Source organism: Neophocaena asiaeorientalis, unplaced genomic scaffold, assembly GCF_003031525.2.
Source record: "Neophocaena asiaeorientalis asiaeorientalis breed wild unplaced genomic scaffold, Neophocaena_asiaeorientalis_V1.1 scaffold240, whole genome shotgun sequence".
In the NCBI taxonomy this organism is placed as follows: domain Eukaryota; kingdom Metazoa; phylum Chordata; class Mammalia; order Artiodactyla; family Phocoenidae; genus Neophocaena; species Neophocaena asiaeorientalis.
The window spans coordinates 2,922,297-2,935,428 of record NW_020185331.1 but is presented as its reverse complement, the minus strand read 5'-3'; the positions used below and the strand labels follow the sequence as shown (position 1 = coordinate 2,935,428).

Below are 13,132 nucleotides of genomic sequence, written 5' to 3'. Positions count from 1 at the left end.
TGCAAGAAGATTCTGTCAATGATCATTTCACTGTATTACTACTGTTCTGGGTGTCAATTTCATCATCCGTAAAATCATGGGGGTTAACCAGAAATCTCTTAAGTCTCAGGTTTAAAAATCTCATTTTCTGGAGATTGGTTCAAGATGGAAGAGTAGAAAGACCTGCTGTCACTCCCTCTTGCAAGAGCACCAGAATCAAAACTAACTGCTGAACAAGCATCGAAAGGAAGACACGGGAACTCACCAAAAAAGATACCCCACATCCAAAGATAAAGGACAAGCCACAATGAGACGGTAGGAGGGGCACCCCATAACTGCTGGATGGGTAATTCACAGACTGGAGAACACTTATACCACAAAAGTCCACCCACTGGAGTGAAGGTTCTGAGCCCCACGTCAGGCTTCCCAACCTGGGGGTCCGGCAACAGGAGGAGGAATTCCTAGAGAATCAGACTTTGAAGGCTAGTGGGATTTGATTAAAGGACCTCGACAGGACTGGGGGAAACAGAGACTCTGCTCTTGGAGGACACACACAAAGTAGTGTGCGCATCGGGACCTGGGGGAAAGAGGGTGACCTCGTAGGAGACTAAACCAGACCTACCTGCTAGAGTCGGAGAGTCTCCTGCAGAGGTGGGAGGTGGCTGTGTCTCACCGTGAGGACAAGGGCACTGGCAGCAGAAGTTCTGAGAAGCCATATATACTGGCTCCTTGGCGTGAGCCCTCCCTGAGTCCACCATTAGCCCCACCAAAGAGGCCAGGTAATGAAGATATAACAATTATAGATATATATGCACCCAACATAGGAGCACCTCAATACATAAGGCAACTGCTAACAGCTATAAAAGAGGAAATTGACAGTAACACAATTATAGTGGGAGACTTTAACACCTCAATTACAGCAATGGACAGATCATCCAGACAGAAAATTAATAAGGAAACACAAGCTTTAAATGATACAATAGACCAGATAGATTGAATTGATATTTATAGGACATTCCATCCAAAAACAGCAGATTACACTTTCTTCTCAAGTGCACACAGAACATTCTCCAGGATTGATCACATCTTGGGTCACAAATCAAGCCTCAGTAAATTTAAGAAAATCGAAATCATATCCAGCATCTTTTGTGACTAAATGCTATGAGATTAGAAATCAATTACAGGGAAAAAAATGTAAAAAACACAAACACATGGAGGCCAAACAATACGTTACTAAATAACCAAGAGATCACTGAAGAAATCAAAGAGAAAATCAAAAAATATGTAGAAACAAATGACAATGAAAACACGATGATCCAAAACCTATGGGATACAGCAAAAGCAGTTCTAAGAGGGAAGTGTATAGCAATACAATCCTACTTCAAGAAACAACAAACATGTCAAATAAACAATCTAACCTTATACCTAAAAGAACTAGAGAAAGAAGAACAAAACCCCAAGTTAGTAGAAGGAAAGAAATCATAAAGATCAGAGCAGAAATAAATGAAATAGAAACTAAGAAAACAATAGCAAAGATCAATAAAACTAAAAGCTGGTTCTTTGAGAAGATAAACAAAATTGATAAACCATTAGCCAGACTCATCAAGAAAAACAAGGAGAGGACTCAAATCAATAAAATTAGAAATGAAATAGAAGTTACAACAGACACCGCAGAAATACAAAGCATTCTAAGAGACTACTATAAGCAACCGTATGCCAATAAAATGGACAATCTGGAAGAAATGGACAAATTCTTAGAAAGGTATAACCTTCCAAGACTGAACCAGGAAGAAATAAAAAATATGAATAGACCAATCACAGGCAATGAAACTGAAACTGTGATTAAAAATATTCCAACAAACAAAAGTCCAGGACCAGATGGCTTCACAGGTGAATTCTATCAAACATTTAGAGAAGAGCTAACACCCATCCTTCTCAAACTCCTCCAAAAAATTTCGGAGGAAGGAACACTCCCAAACTCATTCTATGAGGCCACCATTACCCCGATACCAAAACCAGACAAAGATACTCCACAAAAAGAAAATTACAGACCAATATCACTGATGAATATAGATGCAAAAATCCTCAACAAAATACTAGCAAACAGAATCCTACAACACATTAAAAGGATCATACACCATGACCAAGTGGGATTTAACCCAGAGATGCAAGGATTCTTCAATATACGCAAATCAATCTATGTGATATACCATATTAACAAATTGAAGAATAAAAACCATATGATCATCTCAATAGATGCAGAAAAAGCTTTTGGCAAAATTCAACATCCATGAGGCTTCCCTGGTGACACAGTGGTTGAGAGTCTGCCTGCCGATGCAGGGGACATGGGTTTGTACCCCGGTCTGGGAAGATCCCACATGGCACGGAGCGGCTGGGCCTGTGAGCGATGGCCGCTGAGCCTGCACGTCCAGAGCCTGTGCTCTGCAATGGGAGAGGCCACAACAGTGAGAGACCCGTGTACTGCAAAAAAAAAATAAAATAAAATCAACACCCATTTATGATAAACACTCTCCAGAAAGTAGGCATATAGGGAACCTACCTCAACATAATAAAGGCCATATATGACAAACCCACAGCAAACATCATTCTGAATGGTAAAAACCTGAAAGCATTTCCTCTAAGATCAGGAAAAAGACAAGGATGTCCACTCTCACCACTAGTATTCAACATAGTTTTGGAAGTCCTAGCCATGGCAATCAGAGAAGAAAAAGAAATAAAAGGAATACAAATTGGAAAAGAAGAAGTAAAACTGTCACTCTTTGCAGATGACATGATACTATACATAGAGAATCCTAAAGATGCCACCAGAAAACTACTAGAGCTAATCAATGAATTTGGTAAAGTTGCAGGATACAAAATTAGTGCACAGAAATCTTTTGCATTCCTATACACTAGTGATGAAAAATCTGAAAGAGAAATTAAAGAAACACTCCCATTTACCATTGCAACAAAAAGAATAAAATACCTAGGAATAAAGCTACCCAGGGAGACAAAAGACCTGTATGCAGAAAACTATAAGACACTGATGAAAGAAATTAAAGATGATACAAAGAGATGGAGAGATATACCATGTTCTTGGATTGGTAGAATCAATATTGGGAAAATGACTATACTACCCAAAGCAATCTACAGATTCAATGCAATCCCTATTAAATTACCAATGGCCTTTTTTTACAGAACTAGAACAAAAAATCCTAAAATTTGTATGGAGACACAGAAGACCCCAAATAGCCAAGGCAGTCTTGAGGGAAAAAAACGGAGCTGGAGGAATCAGGCTCCCAGACTTCAGACTATACTACAAAGCTACAGTAATCAAGACAATATGGTACTGGCACAAAAACAGAAATATAGATCAATGGAACAGGATAGAAAGCCCAGAGGTAAGCCCACGCACCTATGGTCAACTAATCTATGACAAAGGAGGCAAGGATATACAACGGAGAAAAGACAGTCTCTTCAATAAGTGGTGCTGGGAGAACTGGACAGCTGCATGTAAAAGAATGAAATTAAACACTCCCCAAAACCATACACAAAAATATACTCAAAATCGATTACAGACGTAAATGTAAGACCAGACACTATAAAACTCTTAGAGGAAGCACAGGAAGAACACTCTTTGATATAAATCACAGCAAGGTCTTTTTTGATCCACCTCCTAGAGTAATGGAAATAAAAACAAAAATAAACAAATAGGACCTAATGAAACTTAAAAGTTTTTGCACAGCAAAGGAAACTACAAACAAGAGGAAAAGACAACCCTCAGAATGGGAGAAAATATTTATTTTTGAGAAAATATTTCTGAGAAAATATTTTTGCAAACGAATCAACAAAGGATTAATCTCCAAAATATATAAACAGCTCATGCAGCTCAATAGTAAATACTATGGAGAACAGTATGGAGGTTCCTTAAAAAACTAAAAATAGAATTACCATATGACCCAGCAATCCCACTACTGGGCATATATCCAGAGACATCCATAATTCAAAAAGACACATGCACCCCAATGTTCATTGCAGCACTATTTACAATAGCCAGGATATGGAAGCAACCTAAATGCGCATCGACAGATGAATGGATAAAGAAGATGTGGTACATATATACAATGGAATATTACTCAGCCATAAAAAGGAACAAAACTGGGTCATTTGTAGAGACGTGGATGGATCTAGAGACTGTCATACATAGTGAAGTAAGTTAGAAAGAGAATAACAAATATGGTATATTAACGCATATATGTGGAAACTAGAAAAATGGTACAGATGAACTGGTTTGCAGGGCAGAAATTGAGACACAGATGCAGAGAACAAACGTATGGACACCAAGGGGGGAAATTTGCGGGGGGGGGATGAATTGGGAGATTGGGATTGACATGTATACACTGATATGTATAAAATGGATAAGTAATAAGAACCTGCTGTATAAAAAAATAAATAAAATAAAATTCAAAAAAAAAAGTAATCTCTAACCAATAGTCCTAGCACTTTCATAGAATTTTTTATCATATAAGCACATTATAAAAATCAGCAAATAAGTCAAACAAGTAAAAATGTAACTCTAGGAAGCTCAAGATGTTTATTTTGTAAAACTTCACCAGTTGGGATAAACTGGGACAGACCAATCTGAATTCGTTGAAAGTATGAATCATGGAATAGTTTAATGTGATTTGAACTGGGATTTCAAAGTGTTCACAGGTAGAGTTTCTTAAGCACTGATTTCAATAAATAATTGTCAGTAGCATAAAAAAAAAATCTCATTTTCTGAAACTGATGTATGATGATTGCTTTTGGAAAGTCCATTCCCACCAACCTTAATGTCAGGGACTATGGATAAAGTAGGAAACGACCACTGGCTCTTCTGGGCAGCCTGATCTTATAAACCAAAGGCCACAATCCTCTTCCTGAAACTACTATATCACTTCTCTACCTTCTCTGCCTTTAGTTCCTTAGGCCAGTTTTTCTCCCTTTGGAACTGGCCTCAGATCATCTTGTCCAGCCATCTTGTTTTATAGATGAGAAATGAACCAGAGAGGGCAGGTGACTTGCCTGGGGTACCAGAGCTACTTAATGACAAAGCCAGGGCTAAAATCCAAATCTGCTGTTTGGAAGCCTGCTGTTCTTTGCCCTAAATCACACCACCCACTTGTCTTTCACCCCTGACAAAAAGCAGAACACAAAACTATGAGAATAGGGGTGAGGGGGGCATCTAGATAATACCAGTGAGAAGTTATTGTATCTCAAAAATATAAATATCGAGGTGATAATAAGTGTTAATGCCTAAAATGACTAGCTTAGCAAGTGTATGGCAGACTCAACCACATTTTAATAATCACTGCTGAAGGCCTCTGAAGTTAAAGAAAGCTCTTAGGCTGAGGAGGGCAGAGGCAGAATACTTTGGATAACATTAGAAGAATAAATACAAGGTTGGGGGAAAGTGCCTAAAATTTCCTAGACCAAGGAAAATCAATTCAAGGAGCTAAGGTACAGAGAGAAAGATGGTATAATTTGGCTTAGAATTAACTGCAACTTAAGTGAATGTAATGCCAAATAATTGGGTATTATACATATTTTTATTATGTTCTCATGATAAGAATTCAGAGAAAAGTGATGGGATGTGCCAACATAAATAATAATAAAGCCTCACTCCTATAAGCCACTGGCTCGACTTTGACATTTGTGACCTATCTCAGTAATTAAAGCACTGAAACAGTTCAGGTTCACTGCTGCTGTTATAAGGAAGACTGCTTGGTGAGATTCAAAGGAGCCAGTGGAATGTGAATTTTATGAAATCATAATTATTTTCACATGAGAACCGCTCAAAATGCAGAAATGCAAATAGAAGTCTTTAAAAATCTTTTAAAACTGAGGGCAAAAACAGGGTTAAAGGGAAGATAGACTGTCTGATTCTATAAGTAAGAATATTTCATTATGAGAAAGTAATATATATAACTGGCACTCAGCAAGGGATAAATGGCTTCTGTTTCTAGCTAATGAGATTTGATTTAAAATTTTTAATTGGGAGCAATGGACGAAGCTCAGGAACCAGAACCAAGAGCAAATACTCAGTTTTTCTGAGGGGTATGACAAAAATTCGTCCTTATTTTTATAACATGGAACTCTAAGATGCCTTACTCACTGCAGTAGACAACCCTAGATCCTATAATATTAAAATAATAAAAGGATATAACACTAAAAAAATTCAGGGCTTCCCTGGTGGCACAGTGGTTGAGAGTCCGCCTGCCGATGCAGGGGACACGGGTTCGTGCCCTGGTCCGGGAAGATCCCACATGCCGCGGAGCCACTGGGCCCGTGAGCCATGGCCGCTGAGCCTGCGCGTCTGGAGCCTGTGCTCCGCAACGGGAGAGGCCACAACAGTGAGAGGCCCGCGTACCACAAAAACAAAAAACAAAAACAAAAAAACAATCAAAGACTAATTAAAATAAATTAAGAAATACATTTATATGGAAAAAATGATAAACAGGTATCCTGAGTTTCTCAACTATAAAAAGAACACAATAATCTGAAAGGTTATCATGATGAGTAAATAATATACATAAAATTCTTAAAGATGTGTCTGGTACACAATAAGTGCTTTGCAAATGGTAGCTATTATCATAGCCAGGATGAAGAATAACTTTTGAGCTAATTAGATTGGACTAATCACCACCTCCTCCATGCTTCAGTTTCATTCTGAGCATACAGATGTGATCACTGTTAGCCAACTAGGCAGCTTTTGAGATCTTTGACTAGATCACACAAGAAAACCAAAAATAGTATTTGGAAACCAAGGTGAGGGGAAAAGAGTTACCTGAGTAGGCAATGGCTAGCAAAACATATTATGACATTATTTATAAGCAGCATTCATAAGGCAAGGGGTCACTCACAGTACAAAGATAAGAAGTCAAAGAAAATCAAGGCAATTTAGAAATCTTAAAAATTAAAGGAAGCTGTGACGTAAGCCCTAATGAAAAGTAAAAAGTACTTCCAAAGGAACCTGTAAGACTCTTTGCTGGAACCATTTTCATCTAATTTGAAAACAATTCAAGACTCATGATCTTTTCACCTACCAACCAAGAGTCAGTATACTTATTTTCAACCCAGTATAGTTCTAGGAGGATTTGGATTTATTTTTCTTGGTTTTATGAAGCACTTAATTCCTTTCTGCTCCCAGTATGGAATTTATTTTTTAAGAATTCCACTTTCTTTTCCCTTTAAAGTCAAGGACCTTTCCCCTACTCATGTAATCCTAGAACTCAAAGTTGACAAAAAAGAAAACTGTTTTAACTCTGGGAGCATATTCTTGGGCAGGACATTTAAGGCTACATAGAGGAATGGTTATTAATGTATAAAGAAGGTTCCACGGGGATGAAAAAGAAATCGTTGTGCAATTTGAAGGCTAAATGCAGAGAAAAAGCAAAGCTCCTGAAGGGCAGGAGATAAAAATGTAATTACTATGGCTTTTCCTCTCTCCCCATTAATGGAAATGCTGTTTATGACTGAGAAATCTCTTAAAAAATATTCTGAAAGTTGCCAGGTAGATTATTAACAGATTTATCTGTTTATTCCAAAGTTTGGGAGTTGCTTCTTTTCAAATATTCCAAGAGTCAAACTGAGAGAACTTCTGTTTCTCAGAAAAACATTAATAAATAAGAGCTTGGATTTTATTGCCTTTGTCCACTCTCCTGATACTGTTCTTTCCTTCTTTAAAAACAATCCAAATGCATCCCTTCCCAAAATACATATTGATCTTAGCAGTGAAATAAAGGAACTCTTTTTTTTTAAATCTTCCCACATAAGGACTCATAAAAATAGGCCTAGAGGTAAAGATGTTAAAAAAAAAAAAATAGGCCTAGAGGACAGTGACCTGAAACCAGAAAAATCTAGGTCTCCAATTCCCATCACAGTCTGTCCAACCCTACAAGCACACTTAAGGTTCAAAAAGAAAAATTAATGCCCAAACAGCCTGTGAGGCACATAGACATGGAAAAATTTTCTATCCTGGTCTTACCAGGCATCAGATAACATATTGTTAAAATCGTCAATGGGGCTTCCCTGGTGGCGCTGTGGTTGGGAGTCCGCCTGCTGATGCAGGGGACGCGGGTTCGTGCCCCGGTCTGGGAGGATCCCACATGCCGTGGAGCGGCTGGGTCTGTGAGCCATGGCCGCTGAGCCTGCGCGTCCGGAGCCTGTGCTCCGCAACGGGAGAGGCCACAACAGTGAGAGGCCCGCATACCGCAAAAAAAAAAAAAAAAAAAAAATCGTCAATGGACCATTCATTTAGAAAGGGTTCTAACCTTTTAAAATCACGAACTAACATCAGCAACAGTATGTCAGGGATCTTGGACCACACTCACAATGGCTTCTTTGTCGAGTAAGCAAAGAAGCTGTGTTATTTTGGTTGCCTGGAAATTCTTATTTGTTCCACTGAACTGCAAAGATCTTGGATCCCTATTAAAGGCTGTGGATCTCCACATAAGTGATATCTCTGTTACAGAGAAAGAAGGGGCTGCTGCACGTGCTAGAATGTCTTCGGCTTTGAATCAGATGCTCTAAGTTTGGTTTCAACCAGACTTCCAGTGTGCCCAATGCCAAACTTCATGCTTTAAGGGGAGAAAAGTCTAGATCCCAGGAGCACACCAAATCACTCAGATAAAGGAGTAGAAGCATGCTTCAATTGGACTAAAGTTGGTTCCCTTTGTTAGCACCAATCTCTCATTTAGTTCTTCACAGAGTAAATTATAGCTTCTCTCAGAGAAGAGGACATGGATATTGAGAATGAATTAAAGTAGGTATTGAAGTAGAAATTTCAAGGCCAAATATCCACAAAGTCAGGCAAAGCAGCATCTGAGGCCAGTACCAGAAAGTGGTGGAATTCAATGGGCAGCAATTCTGAATACTTGAGTTCCCCTAGAACCTGTCCAGCCTCATGGCCCAACCTGTACCCCAATCATGGGCACCACCTCCTCGATCCACAGTAAGTCCAATGGGGTTGAGGCTCGACTTTGTCGGTGGTGAATTCGGCGTAGCCGCAGGAGGTACAGGATGATGGCCAGTAGCACCACCAGGATACAGGCGAAGAAAAGATAGTGGTTGTACACAAAGGAGAGACGGAACCAGCTACCATGGGCTTGTCGGGCACCTTCCTGCCGTAGATCCCTAAGGAAGAAGGTGGAAAGAAATGTTAGTTTAGGAGAGAAATATTTATGCCAATGTAAAAGGCCCAAAGGTTTTACCCATTTACTCCATCCATGTAAACATGCTATAATACCAGCTCCACAGAGCAAGCAAAGCTGAAGCATGTCCCCAGGCCCAGAGCTGGTATGTGTGATTCCTTCTGTACCTTCCTTTCCCCGGCCTAGAGGGAGCCTCACAGGCCTACCCCCTCTAGAATCTGGGGGCAAAATTAGAAGCCAAAGAAATGAACAGTAAGACAAGACTGGTCATCTGTCAAATAAGTCTTAACAGTGACCCCATACCACCCTGGCCTACACAGTTTGTAAATATGGTGCTAATGAGTAGGGTGGCCCCTGAATCTAATCAAGAAATCAGAGTATATCTAAATCTTAAAAAAAAAAAAAAAAAAAGTTGCTGTGCTTCCTGAGGATTTAGGATTTATCTAGAGAAAGCTGTCACTTAATCAACTGTATTGTAAACCGAAGAAAAAATAGACATGTAAACCTAAGTGCAGTGATCTGTCTAGAACAGAAGCCCTTCTCTCATGGTCCAGATACCAGATCCATTTTCATTGTGTTTGACCTGCAGTGTTTTTTAAAGATGTGAATCTCCAAACAGAAAGACCACATATAAAATATGGATTTCTGGCTTCTCGACAAAGGAGAGCTGGCAGATGCTGGGACAGCACTTCTGCATGACGTAATCAGCCTTTTGTTCGGGGCACATACTCTCCAGTTCCCCACTTCTCTCACTCGCCTGGCTTCTATACTGAGTTTAAAGAAACAGGCACCAAAGATTAAGGGTTCATCTTAGTTTATTTAAAATAGTCCAGAGGAGAGAGCACCTACAAATTATCCCAAATATCTTATGGTACATAAGAGCAAGACATCCCCTAAAAGCATCTCAGGTCCTTTGTTCTAATTCTGGCCCACCAAAAAGCCTTCCAAGTCAATGACATGATCTCTAGAGTGACTCTACCCATTTGGAAAGATTGCTGTATAGGAACAACATATCCCAGTCCTCTAGTCAGATAGAGATAGTTCCAGAGTAACTTTAGTTCATCAGTCAGTATCTTAGAAGTTGTTAGTAAGAGCTTAATTCTAAAGATTGATTTGTTGTAGATAAACAAAACTGAATTCCTGGGAACTCCCTGGCAGTCCAGTGGTTAGGACTTGGTGGCTTCACTGCCGAGGCCATGGGTTCAATCCCTGGTCAGGGAACTAAGATCTCACAAGCCACGTGGCACGGCCAAAAAAAAACCCACTGAATTCCTGAAATTGCAAAGAAGAACATACTCCAGACCAATAATTCTCAGACTTCTTTCTGTTTCAACATGCCTGGTAAGTAATAGTAGTTTCACGTGGCAGTAATAAGGGGAGTTTGGGTGGGTTTTTTTTGTTTTTTGAGGGGGAGGTTACTTAAGAAACCTATTCTGAGGCACCAACTAACATCCTCTGAGCTCAAGATGCCAGCTTGGTCAGTCCACTTTACCTGAGTGGTAAGAAGCGTGTTTTATACAAAATGGCTCCCAGTGTCCACTGAACCTCTCGGTCATAGACCAGTTGGGCTGTCTGCAGATTTGGGTAGTCATAGGGAAAGTGGAATCCTTCATGAAGAACTTGGTACATCCAAGCTGACTTAAAACACTGATATCTGTGTGACAAAAAATAATTAGTTTTTTTTAAAGAAGGAAAAGAGGGACTTCCCTGGTGGTGCAGTGGTTAAGAATTCGCCTGCCAACGCAGAGGATGTGGGTTTGAGCCCTGGTCCGGGAAGATCCCACATGCCACGGAGCAGCTAAGCCTGTGCGCCACAACTACTGAGCCTGTGTGCCACAACTACTGAAGCCCGCACGCCTAGAGCCTGTGCTCCACAATAAGGGAAGCCACCGCAATGAGAAGCCTGCGCACCGCAACGAAGAGTAGCCCCTGCTCGCCGCAACTAGCGAGAGCCCGCACGCAACGAAGACCCAATGCAGCCAAAAATAAAAATAAATTTGTTTTTAAAAAAGAAGAAAACAAAGAATTCAAATGCTTTCTGCATATTCCCACTAGATGTCAAGAAGACCTCTCTTTCCCCGTTTCACCTTCCTCACCTCTAGGTGGAGCCAAATCTGAGCCTCTTTTATGTTAACGTTTAACACAAAAGGGAAGAACACCTCTATGCAATGTACCAACACTATTGTGAGTACATTTTACTTTTATTTTTCTTTCTTTTTCTTCTAACAGCCCTTATCTTCAGGGAGAATGCTGAAATATCTACAAACATGATGTTTTGGATTTGCTTCAAAATGACTGAATTGTGGGGTGGGAAAACAGATGAAACAAGAGGGCTGGAAGCTGATAGCTATTAGGAGAGAAGCTGGGTGACAGATATTCAGGAGTTCATTAAACTGTTCTATTTTTGTTTACAAAATGGGAGGACTGATGAACCAAACTGGCAAAATACTGATATGTGTTCAAGCTGGGTGACAGTTACATGTGGGTTTCTGTTACTGTTCTTTCTACTTTTCTGCATGTTTGATTTTAATAAAAATTTAAAAATAAAAAGACCACCACTTTTAATTTAAAACCACTTGGAGAGAACACTTTTTGGTAACCACCAGTTTCCCTTGGCTTCACTAAAATAAGCTCACTATTTTGGCCTCTACCCTTCAGAAAATCAAAATCTGAAGTAACCAAACTCTCCTTCAACATAAAATCCAATCTGTACTATCACTCGCTCTCTTTCATTCATTGTTCATACACTTTTTTTAAAAATTTAATTTAATTTTATTTTTTTGGCTGTGTTGCATTTTCATTGCTGCGCACAGCCTTTCTCTAGCTGCGGCGAGCGGGGTCTACTCTTTGTCACGGTGCTTGGGCTTCTCATTGCGGTGGCTTTTCTTGTTGTGGAGCACGGGCTCTAGGCACATAGGCTTCAGTAGCTGTAGCACAGGGGCTCAATAGTTGTGACGTGCGGGTCCTAGAGTACATGGGCTTCAGTAGTTGCAGCGTGTGGGCTCAGTAGCTGTGGCGCGCAGGCTCTAGGGCGCAGGCTCAGTAGTTGCGGTGCACGGGCTTAGTTGCTCTGTGGCAGGTGGGATCTTTCCGGAGCAGGGCTCGAACCCACGTCCCCTGCAATGGCAGGCGGATTCTTAACCACTGCACCACCAAGGAAGTCCCGTTCATACATTTTAAGGCCACATCTAAGGGAGAAAAGGAAGTTACTTACTTGAGTCGATGCTCATCTGCATGTGATGAAAAGAGGCCATTCTTGAATCTCTGAGTGAGTACTGACCAAGCCATGCCACAGTAATCCTGGAACAACCACAGAGAAATGGTGCAACATGAAATGGGAGGCAAACTGTAAATCCGCCACAGTCATAGCTGTTCCATTTCTAAAGTTACTTGTGGGATACTAGTTGACAAAGGAAAACAGAAATGGCATATTCATTCACCAAACACAGTGCCAGGTCCTGGGCAAGGCAAGTCCCTGAACTCAGGCCACTGAGTGACTTGAGTTACCTGGGAATAGTCCTTTTTATTCCTATTGCCTCCACGTTCACTACGAAGCCTGCCTGACATGGCTCCTGAGCCTCTTAGGCTTCAGATATGGGTAAGGTTAGGACCAGGAGTAGCAACATCAAAAGCCAAACAGAGCTTCATTCTATCCTATGTAGGACTGACATGAGTAGGTCAAACAGATGGAACAGAAAATGGTCAAAGATCTATCACTGGGACTTCCCTGGTGGCACAGTGGTTAAGCCCCCCCCTGCCAATGCAGGGAACACGGGTTCAAGCCTTGGTCCGGGAAGATCCCACGTGCCGCGGAGCAACTAAGCCCGTGCACCACAACTACTGAGACTGCGCTCTAGAGCCCGTGAGCCACAACTACTGAGCCCGTGTGCCACAACTACTGAAGCCTGTGCGCCTAGAGCCTGTGCTCTGCAACAAGAGAAGCCACCGCAATGAGAAGCCCG

General features: G+C 40.7%; 1 protein-coding gene across 4 annotated transcripts in view; it reads right to left on the bottom strand.

Moving 5' to 3' along the window:
- Positions 1-8,257: 8,257 nt before the first annotated feature.
- ENTPD7 (ectonucleoside triphosphate diphosphohydrolase 7) overlaps positions 8,258-13,132 on the bottom strand; it is a 37,398-nt gene continuing 32,523 nt past the window's right edge. For all 4 annotated transcript variants that reach the window (XM_024735045.1, XM_024735046.1, XM_024735043.1 and 1 more), the window contains 3 exons: positions 12,385-12,470; positions 10,663-10,824; positions 8,258-9,153 (listed from right to left, as the gene is read on the bottom strand). In XM_024735045.1, the coding sequence (XP_024590813.1) occupies positions 8,922-9,153; positions 10,663-10,824; positions 12,385-12,470 (480 nt within the window). In that variant the 3' untranslated portion in view covers positions 8,258-8,921. The remainder of the gene's footprint in view (positions 9,154-10,662; positions 10,825-12,384; positions 12,471-13,132) is intronic.